This window comes from Chroicocephalus ridibundus, chromosome 1 (assembly GCF_963924245.1).
Source record: "Chroicocephalus ridibundus chromosome 1, bChrRid1.1, whole genome shotgun sequence".
Taxonomy (NCBI): Eukaryota; Metazoa; Chordata; class Aves; order Charadriiformes; family Laridae; genus Chroicocephalus; species Chroicocephalus ridibundus.
Window position 1 is genome coordinate 44072202 of NC_086284.1, and position 23270 is coordinate 44095471.

The following is a 23270-nucleotide window of genomic DNA, read 5'->3' on the forward strand; positions in this document are numbered from 1 at the left end:
TCCATTAGTATCTAAACACTATTAATAGAGTGGAGAGGGAGAAGCACATTTTTTCTATCCCAGGGAATAAGAGGCTGGCCACTTCTGGTAGGAAGGTATTTGATCAGGTCTGTCAGAGGCAGAAGACCATGGTGAATACCTTCTCATAATAATGAGTAGCTCGTTCCCAAGAGAAGAGAAAGTTGGTGTTGGGAAGCACGTTTTATCGTATTCCTTCAAGACATCCCTGAAGCTAAGAGCCCAGCAGGATTCAAAGGAGGGTTAGATATTTATATGGATAACAAGACCATCAACTGCTACAGTGGACAGTATATGTTGTTTTTTGTAAGACAATAAACTCTCATATTTCAGTGCATAACCCTGCTACTAGACATGCAGGATAGAAACAGGCTCAGTGGAAAAGTTGCTACATTTCTATTTTGGAGCTTTCTGCAGTTCCCTTAATTTCCCTCTGACACCGTCTACTGTTAAAAATGGACCCTGAGGGAATACGACTTTTATCCTCCATGGCATGGCCTGAAAATCAAGGAACCTGCTCAGTGAATGAAAACCTAACTAACTGCTACATTTTCTTTGCAAATTTATTTTTGAAAAATAAAGTGTTGTTTTGACCCCCAGTTTAAAGTGAGGCACCAATAGCCCACGTCAAATTTATTATGTGGGCATTTGAACACCTCCAGAGTCCTCTGAAAGTAGCACTAACATGGAAGAAATAATTTAGATGGCGTAAGAACTATTTCTTCTGCCTAAAACCTGGTGTTTTTCTAAAGCAAATGTCTTCAAAGCATTCTCTGAAGAAATATGCAATGGTTATCTTTAACAAGTCAGCATTTTTCAAATGTTACAATACTATAGATCTGAAATGGTATTTTTCATGAACTTAAAATAGAATGAACTGAGACCTCACATACCATACCTTATTAACAAGCCCAAGCTTTTAAATAGCATGTCCAACCATAGGAGGTATTTCAGGAGCAATATAAGATTCCATACCCTAAATGAATGAATATTAACATCGACTTGGAGAAGGTTATGATTCTATCAGGCTGAGAGCACTAAGGGAAAGAAAAAATCTACTTTGAAAAGGCTAAAGAAGGACCCTCAATAGCAGCAAAGGTTTCCTGCACAGATCTAAGCGTTGGGCAGAGCGCAAGGAATGGGATTTGTCACTCCCAGATTCTCCTTCTCCAAGAGAAGGAGAGTTTAAGGTGACCATACTGTAATTGAGCTAATGTTAATTGTACGTATGAGTTACACACCTAGGGAATCAAATGGCTGTACAATTTAAATAAAATTCACACCTTGCTGATTTCTTATGAGTTATTTCATCACAATTCTAACAGTAAGGACAAACAATTTGGTCATCCTCGCTTCAAAATTTATTTTGGGCTACAAAAGGATATTTTACTTATCGAGTAAAATTCTCTTCAATAATAAGGAATACTGTAATAAATGCCTCCCTGCCTTCTCTAGGATCAGGATAAATTTTAAAGGGCCACTAATTCATGCAAACATTTGCACGTATTATTCTGCATCACTGCAGTGTTATTGCTGACCTCATAAATTGAAGTCAATACTAAACAAATTGCTATGCTCTCCCATTTGCCTGTATGAAGTCATCAGTAAGATACTGCTTTTAATAATTTTTCCTACAGTTTCTGGGAAAGAGAATAGTTGTTAAATGTTCCAATTTTCCCCTAAATATTTCCAACTTGATAGGTTTTCTGTTGCTATTCTTTCTACACACTTATTGTACATCAAGGAGAAATCTCGTTATCACGTCTATTCTGAATGCTTATCTTCAGTCAAGCCACCCACCATTGCTCCTTCCATCCTTTAGAAAACAGCATTTCTTGGGCTGTAGTGACTGTTCTGTAGACGCACATGCACTGAGTTTGAATCTCCCACTGTGTTTCAGGAATGACTTCGCTGAAATTGCCTGGGTCTTCAGAGAATAAATATTAAGTGGATTTCACTCACAGCAACATCAAGACATTTGTTAGACTAAATGAGGGTGCATGAGGCAAATGAATGGGTGAGCCACTTAATATTTCAACCTAGGATTTCCATGCTGTAATCTGTCTTCCTACCTCCTTTCTTCTCTCCTCCTATTTAAAAATCTTAACTAGCTTGTTTGTTTCTTCTTCAGCCTTTCAAAACAAAACAAAACACAACACAACAAAACAAAACAAAACAAACAAAAAAACCTACCTGATTCCCATCTAGCTACAATAATCCCATTTTCCTACTACGTTTCCTATCTCCTCAGCCACAGGCTTCTTATCTGAAGTCACTACATCCTCCGCTAGTAAACTATCACTGCTCATCACCTGCTGTGAATCACAAAGTCACTGCAGAAACTAATTAGGGACCTATAGCTGGTAGGAAGCACTAACTGCTTTTTTTCCAGGTCCTTGCCCCAAAATAAGAGCCTACACAGAATATACCCTGCTAGGCAGCTGCTATGTAGTAAGTGCAATTTGCATTCACTGGTCAGTCCGATTGCTTCTCAGTGAAGACCATTCACCGTTGGGAGAAAAAGGTCACTACCAGCCACTGACCTGCAACAGCTTTGTGCAGAATTGGGTCAGCAATGATCTCTTACCACAGGATATACAGCCATTGTGTGTCCACATTTGAAAATGGCAAATACTGCAATAACAGCAGGCGGCCCTGATGGTTTGCAGCATGGGAAATCCAGTTTGCAGCACCTGATCAGCTTACAGTAGTGAAATATCTGCTTTGCTCAGGATAGACATCACCACTTATAGTATTAATCAGCTACTGCCAAAACCAGAAACCAGCTAGTACCAGTTAATGACAAGCAGTGCCTGTTCCAAAGGGGCTACAGGAAAGATGGAGGCAAAGTTTTTAGCAGGGCTTGTTGCGATAATGGTCATGGTTTTAAACTGAAAGAGGGTAGATTTAGACTAGATAGAAGGAAGAGATTTTTTACAATGAGGGTGGTGAAGCACTGGAACAGGTTGCCCAGAGAGGTGGTAAATGCCCCATCCCTGGAAACATTCAAGGTCAGGCTGGACGGGGCTCTGAGCAACCTGATCTAGTTGAAGATGTCCCTGCTCATTGCAGGGGAGGTTGGACTAGATGACCTTTAAAGGTCACTTCCGACCCAAACCAGTCTATGATTCCATTATTCTATAAATACATATAGTCACTACTAACCACGGCTAAATTATTAACTCTTTTATAGCAATGGGTGTTTACCAGCCCTTCATCTCTTTTTTTCATGGTACCCCCACACCCGAGTTTTTCTCTTCCATTTTGCTATGTTATCCTCCCACCCTATGTCTATTCTTTAGTAGTCCAACGTAATTTTCTAGCTGCATATCCTTCTATCTGCAATAACCACAACACATTTCCTAAGCCCTTCTCTTCTTTCTTTCCACCTACATATGGGTACCCAGCCTATGATCTCTCTAAAAGTCGTTCAGCAGATAAACTGGAGCAGCAGCCACAGCTAACTGCTGCCCAGGCAATGATTACTTGCTACCTCACTGTCTTTTCCTTGCCTGCAAGCTTCTGAGGTAGTAGCCTTAGTTTATGGCAGGAACAAAGAAAGCGAAAGAAATGCCTTGATGTGTCACATGAAGTATTGGTTGCCAGGGGTTCGCTTAGATATGTAGTCTTTCCTAAGGTTGATTTCTTTAGAATCCAGATAATAATAGATGTGGTTGTTGTGGTTTTTTTTTTTACCCCTTGCTTTTCAGGTTATATCACAGATTTTTGGCAAGGTCCTGCCTAAGCAGACTTACTTTAAAAAAAAGAACTGTTAAAAAAAGATCTTAAGTCAGATCCTAAAGTTCTGGAAAAACGAATGCCCCAATTTCCCATTGTTTTGCATCTCACATAATATGCTTTTATCCAGCATTTTTAATCCAAATATCTTACTGAGGTCAGCAGCTTGATTTGTATTTTACAGATGTAGAAAACAGATAGTAAAGTGAATAGATGCTCAGAAAGATATTTTCAGAGCCAGGAATGAATAACAGTGCTTTGAATCCCTTTCCAGTGTACTGTGTGTGCAATAATAAAGAGCTGTGGAGATGGCTGTGAAACGACAGAATCACCCCAGTTGAAGTGATTATATAGAAAAGTTTGAAAAGAAGTGGAAAATCAGGCCCTGGATGAGACATAAAGCAAGAAGATAAACCAAATGTACCTTCCTCTGTTATTAACTTCTTAATGAGGTTATCTCTGACTATCAGGAACTCTAACGAGACCAACAACCATCTATTTTAAATGCCAAGCAAACGTCTGTTAAGCAACAGACTCCCTCTTCGTACGGCTGATGCTCTCGAATCCTAATAGTAACTGACAAGACTTCCCCATCTGGACTCTTTTTTTTTTTTTACTTTGCATTTTGAGTATGTGACATAGCGCTGTGCAAGGGAATGCCTTTACAAGCAGAGCTGTGTGTTTTTTAAAACGGGTGAACAGCATTGTAATAACATATGTGGAAAGATCAAAATGCAATTTCTTTTTATTATTCCTATTATTGCATTCCCCTACACAATGGCAACCTCTTCAGAGACATCGTCTGCAACATAATATTGATTTAATGTGCCACTTTATATGCCTGCCACGTCCTCAGATTAAAGATTTAAATTAATATGACAAGTGAAACACTAAGAAATTCAACAAATCAGCAGATAGGCTTATCCACACAGGGTGCATATTATAGAAAAAAACCCAAAACAAACAAAAAACCCCCACCACAGCAGCCACAGCTTAGGCGTAGGCCAGATTTAATTTGCTTGATTGATCTTGAGATCTTTGAGCGCAAATTCATTATTCTCTTATTAACTATTATCATTATTGGAATTTATAAGGAACCTATAAACCTATTAAACTGGCCTTAAATGTTGCCATCTATTTATTGAACATACCAGCAATGAAAAATTAATTATTAAACAACCACCACAGGAAAACATCAGTGGCCTTGTCACCTCAGAGGTAGATTGATAGCATGTTACCTTTTGCAGAGTGGGGCCCTGCAACACTCCAGTATAAACCTTGGAAGGGTAATGCTGAGTATGTCACAGCATAAGTCACATTTTTAATTTAATGTTTTATTAAATGTTAGATAGAATAAATTTATCCAGGCCTCACAGACTCTGTCTTAATAAATGAATTGGCACTCTTTCAGATGTTAAAAATGGTCACAGCTTCTCAAGGGCATCAGAAACCCTGAAGCGTAAGACACCAGTAAATACAATGAGCAAAGGCAGCATGGACAGTGATATATTTGCAAGCGCTGCGGGTGAGCCAACACTTTCAAAATGCTGAGGCTAACAAAACAAGGGCAGTGAACTCCCAAAATGGGAAAAGCACCTGCAGTAAGAAGCTGTGCTTGAGTGCCGTTGCACGAATGTGTCCACTACTGAAAAAAAGTGGAAAAGGTGTGGGTTTATCACCCTCCTGCTACTATATTTCAGGGTATGTTTGTACGTTTAAAATTTCATGAGCAGTATTAATAATTTATTTATCTCCTGTCCTTTAATTTTCTAAGGCTAGACTTTGAAAACAAAAGGCAGGGAGATGATATATTCTCTCCCTCCTCTGCAGTTATCTACATCACCTTCGCTTGCGTTTCCCTGAAGAACTGCTGTCATTAGTAATATATAATTTGGCTAGGGAAAATGGCTACAAGTTCCTTAGTCAAAACCAATATGCCCCTGCCCTGGCACATCCCTCCAGAGACATCCTAAGATTTCCGCAAGCGGCTCCATTTCGAAAACATTTGGCTTAGATAAGGCAGGACGGCTCAACACTACCACTCAAGCAATGAAAGGCTTTCACAGCACAATCGAGCTGTACTATATATTTCCACAGACACTAAACTAAATGATTGTAAATGACTGTTAAAGCTGCCAGAAAAGTCCCCTTCCCCCCACTGCCGAATAAACCAAAAAATACTTAGCATGCTTTTTTTCCAGAACTCTGAAATGTTGGTGTTCAATAGCTGTCCATCTCACACTGCCACACGTTACACTGTGAGCCAGCGTAAGAACACTGGCCACTAACATTAAGGACAACAAAAAAAGCTTTTATAAATACATCAACAAAAAGAGAGCCAGGGAGAATCTCCACCCCTTACTGGATGCTGGGGGGGAAAGTTGCAACCAATGACAAGGAGAAGGCTGAGATACTTAATGCCTTCTTTGCCTCCATCTTCAGTAGTCAGACCAGCTATCCCCAGGGTGCTCAGCCTCCTGAGCTGGAAGATAAGGATGGAGAGCAGAACAACCCACCCATAATCCAGGAGGAAGTAGTCAATGATCTGCTTCTGCACCTAGACGCACACAAGTCTATGGGGCTGGATGGGATTCACCCGAGTACTCAGGGAGCTGGCGGGAGAGCTCGCCAAGCCTCTCTCCATCATTTATCAACAATCCTGGTCAACAGGGGAGGTGTCAGATGACTGGAGGGTGGCTAATGTGACGCCCATCTACAAGAAGGGTCGGAAGGAGGATCCGGGGAACTACAGGCCTGTCAGCCTGACCTCGGTACCAGGAAAGATCATGGAGAGGATCATCTTGAGTGAGCTCTCACAGCAAGTGCAGGGCAGCCAAGGGATCAGGGCCAGCCAGCATGGGTTTAGGAAAGGGAGGTCCTGCTTAACCAACCTGATCTCTTTCTATGACCATGTGACCCGCATTCTGGACGTGGGGAAGGCTGTGGACGTTGTCTATCTGGACTTTGGTAAGGCCTTTGACACCGTCCCCCACAGCATTCTCCTGGAGAAGCTGGCGAATCATGGCATAGACAAGTGTACTCTTCGCTGGGTTAAAAACTGTCTGGATGGCCGTGCCCAGAGAGTTGTGATTAATGGGGTGAAATCCTCTTGGCGGCCGGTCACCAGTGGTGTCCCTCGGGGCTCACTTTTGGGGCCAGTTTTGTTTAATATCTTTATCAATGATCTGGATGAGGGGATTGAGTGCAACCTCAGTAAGTTTGCAGACGACACCAAACTAGGTGGGAATAATGATCTGCTTGAGGGTAGGAAGGCTCTAGAGAGGGCCCTGGACAGGCTGGATCGATGGTCCAAGGCCAACTGTATGAGGTTTAATAAGGCCAAGTGCCAGGTCCTGCATTTCGGTCACAACAACCCCAAGCAGCGCTACAGGCTTGGGGAAGAGTGGCTGGAAAGCTGCCCGTCAGAAAAGGACCTGGGGGTGCTGGTGGGCGGCCAGCTTCACATGAGCCAGCAGTGTGCCCAGGTGGCCAAGAAGGCCAACAGCGTTCTGGCTTGTATCAGGAATAGCATGGCCAGCAGGAGTAAGGAAGTGATGGTGCCTCTGTACTCGGCACTGGTGAGGCCTCACCTCGAGTGCTGTGTTCAGTTCTGGGCCCCTCTGTACAAGAGGGACATTGAGGTGCTGGAGCGTGTCCAGAGGAGAGCTACCAGGCTGGTGGGGGGTCTGGAGACCAGGTCATATGAGGAGAGGCTGAGGGAGCTGGGCATGTTTAGCTTGGAGAAGAGGAGGCTGAGGGGAGACCTCATTGCCCTCTACAACTACCTGAAAGGAGGTTGGAGAGAGGTGGGTGTTGGCCTCTTCTCCCAGGTGAATAATGACAGGACCAGAGGAAATGGTCTGAAGTTGCAGCAGGGGAGGTTTAGATTAGATATTAGGAAGAATTACTTTAGTGAAAGAGTGGTGAGGCACTGGAACAGCCTGCCCAGGGAGGTGGTTGAGTCGCCATCCCTAGAGGTGTTTAAGAGACGTCTAGATGTGGCACTTCAGGGCATGCCCTAGTGGCAGAGATTGTAGGTTGTTTGGTTGGACTCGATGATCTTAAGGGTCCTTTCCAACCATGAAGATTCTGTGATTCTGTGAACAACAGGTTCCAATAAAGCAACGCACAAAATGACAGGGGGCAGGGAGTTAGGCTAAAAACATCTTCTCCTGTAGACTGTGCTTCTTGAATTCATGCAGCTGGCATCCTCCTGTTGAATATACAAGATCATTTGAACGAGAAGGTAAAAAAGGAAGAGGAACCTGAACCTTCCTTCGAGCCCAGCATTTTTCCAGAAATTCAGGAAGCAAATTCCCAGCATGTAAACAATATAAAGGAAAGCGAATAACAAAACAAAGCTCAAAATTGTGCTTATAAGTTCTAAATACACAATATTCTTGAGCTAACTACGTGGCACTTGCCACTCCATTTATGAGTCCTACAGCTGATGTGAGAGGAAATTAGAAGGACTTTATTCATTAAAAAATGAAATGTGGTTTCACATACATGTAGGGTTGCATGGAATCATAAGCAGTGAGATGAACTTGCTACCAGTAAAAATGACAAAAAACCAAAGTTGGGCTACACTATATTAAATCCTATCTGTCTTTAGCTGACCCAAGGAAATATATTTTAAGCTCAGATGAGTAGTCACAGTTTGTAACAGAAACTGCATGTTTATATGGAAATTTTATTTTTATACTCAAAATGTGAAGGAAAAGGTATGAAACAAAAATGTTCTTTATTCTCTGTCATTCTGTGAGGATAACAAGTTAGACATTAGAGGGCTTTCCTGAAGTTTACAGCACTGGATCCAAGAGGAGAAGCCGGTTTCAAAACTATGATGCAGTATATATTTATATGAAGAATACACAGGGTTCAACAAATAAATGAGATTAAGAATATCCCTAAATTTAATTTTGTACTGGTTTTGACTGGGATAGAGCTAATTTTCTTTATAGCATCCTGTACACTGTGACCAAAACAGCGTTGATAACACATGGATGTTTTAACTGTTTCTGAGAAGTGCTTGCACAGCATCAAGGCCTTTTCTGTTTCTCACACCGCCCTGCCAGCGAGAAGGCTTGGGGTGCACAAGAAGTTGGGAGGGGACACAGCTGGGACAGCTGACCACAACTGACCAAAGGAATATTCTGTGCCATACGATGTCATGCTCGGCATATAAAGCTGGGGGAAGAAGAAGGAAGGGGGGTCATTTGGAGTTATGACATTTCTCTTCCTAAGTCACCGTTATGTGTGATGGAGCCCTGCTTTCCTGGAGATGGCTGAACACCTGCCTGCCGAAGGGAAGTAGTGAACAAATTCCTTGTTTTGCTTTGCTTGCGTGCGTGGCTTTTTCTTTACCTATTAAACTGACGTTATCTCAACCCACGAGTTTTCGCACTGTAACTGTTCTGATTCATTTCTCCATCCCACTGGGGAGAAGCAAGAGAGTGGCTGTGTGGTACTTAGCTGCCTGCCAGGGTTAAACCACAACCAGTTTTTAACTACCCTGGTAACAGGTAAAACCTAATTGGTTTTTTTGTATGTTGTTTGGTTTTTTGTTTTTTTTTACAATGGCAACTTTCATTTCATGAGTGGTTTTCTTCCTAATACTTTATTACAAAATTACCTTTCTTTGGTGGTGGGAAGGAAGATAGACTAAGTTTTAAAGGAAGTTCTTTCAACGGAAGTTCTTTTATACACAGTTTCAGCTACTAAGGGAAACTGTTTGCCTTAGTACTTTGTAAGAAACTGCTGCATTGACTGCATTTTTGAGGTACACTGCTTTGTAACTCAGGCATATAAAAATGTTAACACTTTTAAGCAAGAGTAAGTGCGTACATAAGCAAGCAAATAAATACGTTTACTACGCACGTTGTACGAGAGAAGAAAATCAAGCACAGCATAGGTAGCTCAAAATGTTCCAGCTGCATCTAAACTTTCCCTCTTGGAACATGACTCCACCTTCTGCCCAGTCGATGTGCCCTGATTTCCTTTCCAGGATTATCAGGACAGTGAGAAGAAGGATATGGCAGGTGCCCTTCTGTTGCCAAAATACAAAATTTACATCCTGTTGGGAACGTGCACCCTGACTTGGACCTTTGCAGGGCTGATAATGTCCAGTGCTACAGATACATTCATAGTGTCTGGATCCTGCTCCAGAGCGAAGGGAAATTTTATAGTGGTGGAATGAAAGGGCTTATCTCTTTACTCCAGAATAAAGAAAATAGTGACTGATTGCAGCAGTTGTTACCCAAGGATACACTCGCAATCCAATATATCTGAATTCTTTCTATTAAAATGACAAAAATGTATGGGAAGTTAGGCAGGGGAAGGAATATAAAGTGATAGTTACAATAATAAGTAAATCTTAATCTTTTTTCCTAGTGATTTAACATTTAGCACTTTTTTTGTAACATCTAGCACTGTAAAAATCTCAGTATTCAGTAGTTAGAAAGCTCACATCATTGCTAAATTTGTGACACTGCAACATGTTAGTTCACTTTCTCTCTATTAAGTGGCAAAATTTATGAGCCTGTCTAAAGAAAACTATAGCCATCAGATATCAAATACTGCCTGTGCCTTTTCTGTAGCCAACCAAAAGATCAGATATTCTTGTTGAATAGGATAAATGGCCATATAAATTTATTTCAGTATTTTCAGGCAGAAGATAACTTGCCTAAACGTTTTTCTTGCCTGTTACCAAATATAAGAATGCAAGCTGAAATTCACAGTTCTCTGCTAGTAAACAGGTATCCAGCTGAAGCCTTCTGTCCACTGAGATCAAACAGACTTATAATAACTGGCATAGGATGCTCAATTTCATCCACAATATAATATACACAGTACCATTATATCTACAAGAGCTGGCCCATCCCAAATGTAAATTCAAATCTAAAATATGATGCGATTTGGGAAATCCACATACTGTCAAGAATGTAGTGCTGTACTCCAATAGAGTATACTTCTGTAAAAGTAGCTGCTAGATACAGATTGATATCAGACTATCTGTACTACCAGTACCTACAAATGGGAAACCCTAAATCTACAACCTATGACTCTCATATAAGCCTTACCAAAACTAACGATACGAACTTTCAAAACTTTATCACCTCAGCCAATTTACAGTGAGTCAGCAAAGTGAAAGTCTATCAAAGAGAACAGCAAGCGAAATAATGTCTCCCCCTATTTTAATAGAAGGATTTGCTTCCCGTTTCTCCCTAAACCACAATACTTTTTTAATAAGGTGCACCATGTGAGTATCTAACAAAAAAAATCTCAGAGATATATGGATCTCAATAGATGACTACATTTCAAATGTTTTTATCTTTCACAACACAAGATGATGGATAGACAAGTAGGTAAATGGATAGATACAAAGCATTAGTATGTGTGTGCATATATGTCAGTGCATGACTGGAGAGCTCCTTGGCAATCCCATTAAATGCCAAAAAGACTTCTAAATGGATGTTAAATACAAATTAAAAAATCAAAAGTCTGTGACATGTAGGATGTCTGTCCTTTAGTAACCTTTGGTTTTGAGGATGAAAAATTGAGATTTGCCATCCACTTGTACAGTGACTAATGAGCTAATAAATTTACAGAAAGATGGATGCAGAATTCTTGATTTCTCTTTAAAAAGGTGCCTACAACCCCAATGAATTATTTTAATCAAAAACAGAAAAGCCATAAATACTGTGAAAGGACTACATTTTCAAGAGCTCGCCCAACCCTTATGAACAAAAATGAGACTGTTTACTGTGGTACCATTACTTGTGAGTATAAATACTTGCTCTTTTACTAAAGACAAATGTTTTTTTAAACAAATGAATTCCCAAAGGTCGTCTGTATTATAAATGCTTTCACGCATGGAAATTGCAGGGATTAGAGATTACAGTCCATATTATAGTAAAAAGAATTATTATACTTGGTGACTTTGGACAGGTAATTTCATTCTTCTTTCTCCCCTTTGCCTTCCTATTCTTCATCTATGAATCCTATTTTTCTTATAAGCTCTTTGAAGCAGGAATTATTTATATATGTACTTTAGTCCTCCAGTATTGACTGGGGACTCCAGGAACAACTGTAATACAGATATAATAAATGTATGTATGGATATTCACAGTTGAAGGTGTGATACTTACACTATTGTTACCGTTACCTATGAAGATGCTACTCAGTTTGGAGTATGTGCTGTACCAAGCAAACTGATCTCCCTTTTGTCAAAAAAAATGACACTCATTTCTAACAGTTTCTAAAGTTCACTATAGACTTACTTCATTTATAGTCCTTATCACTGTATTCCTCCCTTTCTCCCTTCGCTTGTCTCCTTTCTGTCCCTCTGCAACATATTGCTACTGTGGGAGGTATTCACACTGTCTAACTTTAGTCAACTAATTTAGGGCTCTGAATCACCCTCTAGGAGTGCCTACCTCACAGAATATGACTATATATGGAATAGACATTTTTAAACTTAGGTGTTCTAATATGTACTTTCTTCAAATACCCAAAGTAGCTTGGCCTAGGTGGTGTTAATACTTCCACTGTATAAAACACTGCCTGTCAACAGTAAGCGAATTTATGAAGTGTTCGCGGTTTGCAGATATTTTTTCACGAACTTAGCACCTCACTTTCATTTTCTCTCACCTAGATTTAACACCGTAAGCACACTATCCGTAGCAAAGCATAAAAGGAAAAAAAAAAAGAAATAAAAAGATTAAACGCATATGGTATTTACCCATGGAATTTGCTAAAACATTAGTAGAATCTAAAAAGCACATGGCTGCTCAATAAGTTGCAGCATTCAGCCAAGGAGGCTGCAGCTGTGAGTAAGACAGTACATCAGTCCCCTGCCTAACCACGTCTTGACCTTTCTTCTGAGACTGTCAACAAAGGTGCCAATTAGAGCAATGATTAGAGCAACACATTTTGTGTTGTGCTAAACACAACTGTTACCAAGAGGACAAAGATCATACATTTTGCTTGACACCGGATTCCTGATTGGCTCAACACAGATCTTCCACTGACAACTACTTTGGTAGGTCTCAAGATGAGAAGGAGGTAAGTGCGTGCACCACTCGCATACTTCTCTTTTGATCTCCTGGGACACAGAAAAGCTTACACTGTAAATGTCTGAATGATTTCCTGGTACATCGTTGATTTTATTTAGTTTATCATCTCTCTCACACAAATTAAATGATCTATCTAAGAATTTACTAAGTTCCTTTTATATCAGGATTTAATGTTGAAACTGTTTGTTTCCACGTATCATAACTAATTATGTCAGCCATAAATTATGCATCTTAATTCAACATATTGAGGACTGCAAGCCAGGTATTCAAGATCAGCTTCTGAAAGCCTCCCCTTCAACAAAGCTGTAAGGAAAGGCTTGATCAACATATGTATCAACTATCAATTTATTTAGTTAAAGAATGTTAAATGTGATAAGGTGATGTGAGACAGAAAAAGAAGAAAATACTTTTTTTCTGTCTCAGTTGCAAAATGAATGCATTTAATTTAGACAAAACTTATAGAGGCAAAATGAAAAAAAAAAAGGATAATTGAAGATGAACTGTCCACAGCATAAAAAAATATTGTGCTGTGTACTAATGGTAGGGAGAACACTATGGGATTATATTATAACATTAAGCATTATCTTGGAGTTCCATTAATAGAAGACATGTTGGTGATCTCATAGACGATATAATGTAAAGACCACAAGTCTATTTTAAGTGTAAAGGAAAATGTTTATCTATCTGACATAAGCATACAAAGAATGATTTTTAAAGAAATAAGGCATTTCCATGGTTCTTTAAATTAATAAAAAATGTACATCTGGCAATTAGTATTAGTTCCTATTTATAAAAAATTTAATTAAAATGAATGGAATTAGTTTTACTCAACACAACATTACAATCATAGAATCATAGAATCATTTAGGTTGGAAAAGACCCTTGGGATCATCAAGTCCAACCATCATCTCCACTCTACAAAGTTCTCCCCTACACCATATCCCTTAACACCACATCTAAACGAGTCTTAAACACATCCAGGGATGGTGACTCCACCACCTCCCTGGGCAGCCTATTCCAGTGTCTGACCACTCTTTCTGTGAAGAATTTTTTCCTAATGTCCAGCCTAAACCTACCCTGCTGCAGCTTGAACCGATTCCCTCTTGTTCTATCGCTAGTTACCTGTGAGAAGAGACCAGCACCAACCTCTCTACAATGGCCTTTCAAGTAGTTGTAGAGAGTGATGAGGTCTCCTCTCAGCCTCCTCTTCCTCAAACTAAACAGTCCCAGCTCCTTCAATCGCTCCTCATAAGATTTATTCTCCAGGCCCTTCACCAGCTTCGTTGCCCTTCTCTGCACTTGCTCCAGCACTAGCACCTCAATATCTCTCTCATATTGAGGTGCTCCAAACTGGACACAATACTCAAGGTGTGGCCTCACCAGTGCTGAGTACAGGGGGACAATCACCACCCTGCTTCTGATGGTGACGCTATTTCTAATACAAGCCAGGATGCCATTGGCCCTCTTGGCCACCTGGGCACACTGCTGGCTCATGTTCAGACGCTTGTCAATTAGAACCCCCAGGTCCTTTTCTGCCAGGCAGCTCTCCAGCCACACTTCCCCAAGCCTGTAGCGATGCGTGGGGTTGTTGTGGCCCAAGTGCAGGACCCGGCACTTGGCCTTGTTGAAGCTCATACCGTTAGCGTTGGCCCATCAGTCCAATCTATCCAAATCTCTCTGTAGAGCCTCCCTATCCTCATGTAGATCAACACTCCCGCTTAGCTTCGTGTCATCTGCAGACTTGCTGATGATACACTCTATGTCCTTATCAAGGTCATCAATAAAGATGTTAAACAGAAATGGTCCCAACACCGAGCCCTGAGGGACACCACTTGTGACCAGCTGCCAGCTGGATTTAGCTCCATTGACCACCACTCTTTGGGACCGTCCATCCAGCCAGTGCTTGATCCAGCAGATCGTATGCTCATCCAGGCCATGAGCAGCCAGTTTTTCCATGAGAATTCTATGGGGGACAGTGTCAAATGCTTTTCGAAAGTCCACAGCCTTTCCCTCATCCAATAATCGGGTCATCTTGCCATAGAAGGAGATCGGGTTCATCAGGCAGGACCTGCCTTTCCTAAACCCATGCTGACTAGCCCTGATCCCCTGCTTGTGCGTTATATGACTTGTAATGGCACTCAAGATGATCTGCTCCATGACCTTCCCTGGTACCAAGGTCAGACTGACAGGTCTATAGTTTCCCGGATCCTCCTTTCTGCCTTTCTTGTAGAGAAATTGTTTTCCCTTCCTAATTGTTTTCCCTTCCCAAATACATTGTTTTCCCTTCCTAATCAGTTCTGCTTTCCACCACACTAATTATTAGGGATTGATCATCCAGGGAGAGCCACAAGGATATGGAAAGATGCAAGATCTGTCCAAGCAGGTTTTAAGTACAAGAAGGATTTTAAATTGGATCTGTATAAAGGCATATCGACTGACAGTCATGACAGAGATACTTACTTGGATTTACCAATGCCTTGGAGGTGAGAAGAATTTATATAACATACCCAATTTTAAACCTCACATTTCTCGGTTAATGTTATGGACAAACTTAAAATATTTGGCTAAAATTTACAAGGCGGTTCAGAGATGTTTGCACGCAAACTAACTACTGCTTCATTAAAGCTCTTCTTTTACAGTTAGGCACAGGATTAAAATGTTTCTTTACCAGCCATCTCCTTTATAAATTAAGTACTATGGCATATTTTTTTCTTTTGGTGAGAAAAACTATATTGTCCAATAGCAAGCTATGATGTTACTTTTACACTATTATCAACACTTCTGGCTGTACTCTAAATCTTTAAATTGCTTTCCCTAAAGATGTCTGGGACAAAAAATTCCACTACCTTAAATATACACATACCTTTGAAGTTAAAAAAAATAAGTTAATGGAATTGACATATTTTTTACATTTTTAGGAAAAAAAAAAAAGACAATACAAAGTTTACTACTTTGCTGTTTTGGGTTGTCCTTTTTTTTCCCCCCCTCTGGTAGCCCTAACTTACTATTGCATGAACAGCACTTTGTTTGTACCTGCCCAGTGGAATATTAAATGAAACCTAAAAGTTAAAGGCCAACCTGATTTTACTGTTCTAAATCAGTGATATCTGAAATTAAACAAAAAACATGAACAACGAAAAACAAATTAGAGGGTGAAGCTACGACAGTTACCACTGCTATTAAATGCAAGGCAGTTAACTTCTATAAAGTTACACACTACAGACTTGCCTTTAAGATAAAGATATTATTCATAGGGCAGCATCCTTTTTAGAAAACTACAAAGACAAATACAACATTTAAATCCAGGCTAGAACATATTGAATTTTAACGATGCTTTTGTTTGATATGTTTTTACAATGAATGGTCAGGAAGAACTTGTGAACATATCACAAGGATTTGCAACACCATACTTAATTTTGATAGGAAAAGATTAAATATTTCCACTGATTTAGCCCTGAGTTACATATCAATTAGAAAAATTCAAAAGAAGCTCTCTGATAGTTACATTTTCAATGCTCTAGGGACGCAGAACATTCACACCTGCTGGTGTTCACATGTTGCTAACGATACAGTAATATACTTACAATAATAATTAATACGGATGAACAGGATATGCACGTCTTGTGGATAGGCAAGACCTAAGTATCTTGTGAAATCTCTGTTTGATAGTATGAAGACACCGAAGTTTCTTTCAGTAAGATTCAGCTAAGAGTATTTTCTTCCCTAACAGATAAATGGCATGATATTTTGTACATTACCTGTCAAATACTTGATTTGATAGATTCTCCATTTCTCAAAGTAGAATCAGTATGGAAAAAAAAATATTTTAAGTTAATGTAATAATTAATGTATCTGTCCATCTAGCTTTACTGTTTTCAGCTGTTTCCTTCTGGGAACCGTATATAATTCTGCTCTGAGAGTTTTGACTGGACGGTTTGAGGATCACAGTTTGTCTTACATAGACAAGTATAATTAAAAGTGTCAGGAAAAAATCAATGTATTTGAAAAATAGAGTGCCATCATTAAAAAAAAAAGTGAAATCACAAGTGATTTGATAGTGTTCATAAAAAACAGCTTTTCAACTGTATCTTTGTCACATTTGGATTAAATCTGAGTTCCACTGAGGTAAAAAACAAAATTCCTGTTGATTTTTACTGATACAATTTTTACCTTTAAGTGAATTTGTAAGGACTGAATAGAACAATGGCATACGTTTATGTCTCTATGATTGTATATATGTGGAAAGTCCCCAGGGCAGCAACAGTACATTGTCCCAGTTCTTGATTAAGTGTAGGATAGCTGAGTAAGTATCTTACACAGAAACTTTTTTATAGCTGTGGAGGGAAAAAAAAGGCAAAAAAAAAAAACAAAACTCTGCTAAAATTCAGAAAGATTACCTTTTGTGACTCATAATTTTATTAGTTTGCTTAACCTAAAGAAAAAAAAAAACAAACCATAATGATTTTAGGGTTTATATGAACCTGAAATGCGGAGGTACTAAAAATGCCACCCATGCCTGCTCCCAACAGAATCTCCCATGACCTGAAGCTGATGGGTGTGTTTTCACAGATTTAAGGATACAGAACAGGACCTTCCAAACAAAGTCATGTTAGCCAATATAATCCTTCACTGCTTATTCTCACTGTGTTGCTTCACTTATTATCTTGTACATTAAAATTATAACCATCGATACCACTCCCCAGGAAGAAGTCATTACCAGGGACTAACAGGGTGGAGAGAGGGAAGGTATTAAAACATTTCATTTGAAAAATGCAGTGTTTATCATTGATTCTGATAACCTACTCAAGTATGGGGAGCACAGGTGGATGCACAGTCTTTTAAGGGAATAAGCGAGCCAAGAAGCCTGCCTGAAAAGCACTGATAAATCTTTTCTATGTTCGCATTAATTTTGATGAAGGTTCTAGAGAAAAAGAAAAGAAAAGAAAAAAAACCTGAAAAAAAATGTGCCAATTCTACACTGGAACATTATCAGGATATGGATTTATTTCACACAGCATTGTTAATGCTTATTTATTGATACATTTTATCATGCTGGGTTGACATGAAAAATAGCGGGGTACAGGCTTTGTTTAATGAGTGACAGCCTCCTAGAGATGTTGAACGGTATTCTGTGATATTCTCCCAAATGGCAATGCACCATTAAAAAGGCATATATTTATCTCTTAATACTATCCGAATATACACACATTTCAAGAGATATATTAACCCACAGCAAATGCAAAGCACGGTTATTTTCAGTATGAAGCCAGAAGCAGGCACAGTATTCTCACTGTTTTCCATATGCATTGTTTTCGCAAAACTCAGCCTTCAGTCACTTAACGTTAAGTCATTTTCTAAGGTTTGGCTGGCAAACTGCAAAGACTTACATAACTTGTTATTAGGTTGCTGTTTATTTTGCAAATATATCGTGAAAAGCATTTGGCTTTGAATTGTTCACTGCAGTGAGCTCATATTTTTGGTATACATATTTTTTCCTCTAAATTAACTAAATGGCACATAGTACAGTTTCTGTTCTTATATTTGATGCAAAAGCGTCATTAATATAACATTATGTTCATTAATAGGTGTGACTGTACAATTTATGTTCTATCCTTGTCACTTTCTTATGCTTCACAAGCACTGTGGTATTTTACAACTTTCCAAAATTAAGTAAAGAGCACCAAGTTTTCTTCCTACTCTTCCTTCAAATAAGAAATTCTATTTATATTTTTGATTGTGCTATATTATATTGGTATTTTTTGTGTTGCTACGCATAAAAGAAAAGGTCACGGTGGCAAGTTTTACTGTTAATCTCTTATAATTCAGCATCCTGTATTTGCCTATACAAAATAGCTTGCTCAAGGAAAAAGAATATATATAGTCATATACACACTCAGATATATATGTATGTATAAATGGTCCACAGATAGCCATAGACTATATTCCATGTTCTGCCTTCGAAGCTTTTTAGGCTTCAGTACTAGTTGTAGAGAGGTTACTAGGATTTTAATAGGCTCATTCAGAAATGAAGCACTTGATACCTGTTGTGAACCTCCATTCCACCCAACATATTTTGGTTTAGGGTTGGGTGGACTATGGTATGGAAAATACTGTATTTCCTTCAGATAAAACTTTGGCAATATCGTGAGAAGTCCTAGTTGTCCTTATAGGTCCTTTCCCAAACAGGTAGGGTCTGAGTTGCAGGTGACTGATCACATTTCCACCAATATGTTCAGGAACTCTTTTAGTGTCCGTTCTGAATTCAAGGCAGTAGCATGCATCTGTGCAAGGTGTCCCAAGCAGACTGAGGAGCCTTCCTCTGTGCAAGCAATCTTCTTTGTGAAGAAGGGTGGTGGAGTCTGTTGCATACTGTAGGCAGTCGGGGTTGATGAAGCAGACATAGACTCTCTCAGGGAGAGGATGGGGAACACTTGAGAGAAAGAGAGAGAGATACCAGGAAATAAGCAGGCCTAGGGGACGTCAGGACATCAAAAGTCTCAAAATAAGTTTGCCTCTCCCCTTTTCCACAATAACTTTGGGGATTCCAAATCTTAAAATATCTTGGTTCATATCAGATTTTGAAAGAAAGTCTGGAAAATTAACAGCTGCCTAGACCTTACCACTAGTTTCCTTTTTATTTTCACACAAGGTCTTAGGTGTAAGAAGTAGACTCATATTCCTGTCTATTTAGACTGATTATATTCCTGTTTTTTTAGGATTATCACCAAGACAGTGTTAAGAACTGCTACGTTAAAAGCTTCCTCCCATCTTAATTTTGAATGCGACTGCCGAACATAGTGAATGAATTAGCTACTGTCCTTAACTTCCATAGTTGCGGTCACAAAGAGCATAGCTGTCTCTCAAGGATTTAGCTTTAATTGTGAAGGTATCCATCTGGCCCTTAACCTTGTTAGAATAACTGAATAAATGTGGCAAGAACAATGTTCCCCTCAAGAGACTAACTCAGTCTCCATCTCAGTCAGAGACTACATCATTTTGGGATAAGATGCAAAATGAAGCAAAACTTTTCTCAAAGATAAAATAAATGCATATATGTTGTCAATTTTCTTTATAGCAAAAAGTTAACAGCAGGGTGCTTCAAGGCACCATACAAGGACCAGGTGTTCAAAATATATTAATTAATATGATAAAAATGAGTGAACAGCAATGTGGCAAAAATTGCAGATAACATAAAAAAATTCTGTTAACCAAGCCTGAAGAAGACAGTAAACTTCAGAGGCAACTGGCCAAGCTAGATGGATGGGCCATCTTAAAGGAGGGGAAAACCGTTTATTTAAATGCAAAGTAATGCATATTGGTGGAAAAAAAAAAAAACAAAAACAACAACAAAAACCCAAAACCTACCTGTAACAAATCATTCATTTTACCAGAGATCTCAATTGAGAGTGCCAACTTAAATAAAACACCTGGGCCTCACTGCAGAGAGCTCAATGAAGAGCCCTGCTCAATATGCAGGTGCAGTCAAAAAAGCAAGTAAAATGTTAAGATGCATTAGAAATGAGTTGCGGAATAAGAAAGAAAATATAATGTCATTATATGAATCAATAATTTTCCCTCCTCTGGAACAGTGTGAAGTACTGGTCACCCCATCATAAAAAAGATACCACTGAATTAGAAGGTATTCAGAGAAGAGTGATTGCGATAATTAGGCATATAGAGAAGCCTTCATATGAAAAGACTGAAAAAAAATTGGAATTGTTAACCTTAGAAAAAAAGATGAATAAGGAGGGATATGATGAAAGCATAAAAATGGTAAGTGGCAAAGAGAAAATAGATCAGGAGCTTCTGTAGTCCTGCATCTCATAATTCAAGAACAAAAGGACACTAAGTGAAAGTGAAAAGCAGCAGCTCTAAATCTGATAAAAGGACATACTTTTTAATGCAGCACATAATTCGATTATGGAACTCAATGCCACAGGATGTCACTTATGTCAAGACCTTACCAAGATTCAAAGAAGGACTTGGCACTTACAACTCTTGATATTCTTGGGAATCTTATGCAGACTAGCCCTTAAAAAGTTTTGAAAGAAAGGTTATGTGCCATGTTTCATGATTTAAAAGACAATACTTCTAAAAAGAATTTGGAGAATAGTTCCTGGAAGTGGGTTTTCCCATCTCTGGCTATTTGATTATTTTGTTATTTGCTTTGCCTGTTTGCATTTTCTCTTGAGACATCGGGGCGGTCTTGGAGGGAAGCTGTGTATCAATGAATCACTGTTCTGATCCATTTGCTGTTATCCTAGTACTACCCTAGTATCTTAGTACCTCCTGTGGAATTCTGGTGTTAGGACTTTGGTCTTCCCTTTTGCAGAATAATTGTCCTATGCTTTATTATATTCCACTCCATTACAGTTAGCTGACTGGATTTGTCACCCATTTCCAATTAGTATAACCATTGCCTCAAGCTATATAGCACTGTGCATGTGTTTGGAGCAACTGTGAAATTTCTAGATGCAGAACCAAATACATTTTTGCTGTGGCAGCTATACAATTGATTCCATGTGTCCCAATTGTCTTCAAGCCCTACCTTAACCTCCAGCTATGCTATTGACATCTTGCTTCACATCCTGCCACTGGAAGACATATGCAATGTCTCAAAAAAAAGAGACACTGCTTCTTATGCTTCCTATTCTCCACAGCTTCTGTACCACTTTTTTTTTTTTCCTTTCTGCCTTTCTTGCTGCTCAGAGAGATAAGATATTCTTCTTCCCCCTTTTGTTCTTAAACTCTTTCTTTTCTAATTCATTAGCTTTTTTTTCCCTAGTTCTTTCCTATATGAAGATTTTCAGTGCAAGTAAATAATGATAGACACAAGCAGAAAAGAGCTTTTCCTCAAATCAGATCTGTTAACTGAAAACTCAATGAAAAAGAGAGTGTGAAAGACACTTGGTAGAAGCAGGATTGCTGATTTTGAACAGTATTCTCAAATAATTCTTCCTTCCTCTGTTATTAATTTCATTACATTCTCAAAGCTGGGGGGAGGAGGCAGGGGGTGAGAAAACCTTTAAGTATTTTAAGTATCTGTTAGAGGTTTTGGAGCAAAATGCTAGTAGTCTATTTATTATTATTGTTCTTATACTAAAAGCCAAATTAATTATATAGCATTAAAACCATCTACAATTTTCAAAGATTAAGAATCAACCAATTTGTCAGAGGCCTCATTCAACAGAAGCTATTAAACTAGATAGCAGGGAGAGAAAACATACTGGTACCATTACAGAGGTTCAGTTGACTGCTACTATTGCTTTCATCTGACACCTACCCAGCACAAAACCTGGTAAATTCTGTGGGGGTTTGAGGGCAACTAGAAATTAAGTGAAGGTACTGGGGGTGGGGGCACATAGAGCAGCTGTGTTTGTAGGGCTAGCTGGGTGAACAAAGTGCTGGAGGGATCTAACTGCCTTGAAGAGAAGCTGAATTCAGACAGTGCTCATGAAACGGACACTGCAGAGAGGCTGTGAAGATAGCTTCTTCATGGGAGACAATACTTGAGAGAAGATCGGCAGCCTCGATTGAGCTAAGATGTGACCAGCTGCTACAAAGAAAGATGTAGTGTGCTTGTCTCCTCTCCCTCCCCAACAACTTCCATCACTGGAGGTTTTCAAGATGCAATTGGACAGGGTGCTACATAATCTCATCAAGGTTCTCTTTCCCACAAATGACCGTATGATCTTTCGAGGTCCCTTCCAACCTGGGCTATTCTATGATTCTGTGAATTGCCTCTCCACTTCCAGATACATGCTTCACTAATCAGACATGGTCCTATGATTATTTTCTCCTTTTTTTTTTCCAGGACAAAATATTAAAGTAACATAAAAAGTTTATGTTCTACCTTTCCCATCTTGAGCTAGTAAATCCTGCACAATGCTACAAAGCAGCATATGGATTACATATTTTTGTTAGTGCTGTCTTTTGAGACATCCACATTGCACTCAACATATTGTTTAGATAAGTCTGAGGGTTTACAGTTAGTCTGCAAGACTGGTTTTAGGCTGAATCCAGTCCACAGGACACACACTGAACACACTCTGGCATAAATATGCTTTTGTAGTACAACGTTCAATAGCAAAAGAGGAGGAGCTGGTTAGCAACAACATGGAATTTAATTTTAAAAGCCTAGAAGTGGATCCTGTATTACGTGGGATAATAAATGAATACTGCTGGTCTCACAGAAATATGAGAGGTGTTCCCAGCCTACAAGTATTTACAAACATGAGCTCAAGATAATTGGTATGTCTATTGTTCTTCACCTTTTAAATTTTTATTAAGACTTAATTCTCATTGATAACAATTCCACACTCATGAAACAATGAAATACTTTTAATTTGAAAGCCACCTACTGGGAAAAGAATATAGTGTATTTTTTCTTATTAAGTACTACACAAATGCAAAAAATATACCCTAATGCTGCAGAAA

The 23270-nt window shown here is 39.1% G+C and overlaps 1 protein-coding gene across 5 annotated transcripts in view; it reads right to left on the reverse strand.

Moving 5' to 3' along the window:
* The window catches only part of PCDH9 (protocadherin 9), a 704561-nt gene that overhangs the window by 505392 nt on the left and 175899 nt on the right, over positions 1 to 23270 (reverse strand). Inside the window, exon 3 of one of the 5 annotated variants that reach the window (XM_063335364.1) lies at positions 17841 to 19263. The exons of the other annotated variants lie outside the window; for them this stretch is intronic. Coding sequence (XP_063191434.1) covers positions 19243 to 19263 — 21 coding nt within the window. The 3' untranslated portion in view covers positions 17841 to 19242. Of the gene's footprint in view, positions 1 to 17840; positions 19264 to 23270 lie in introns of those variants that run through there. 5 annotated transcript variants of the gene reach the window in all.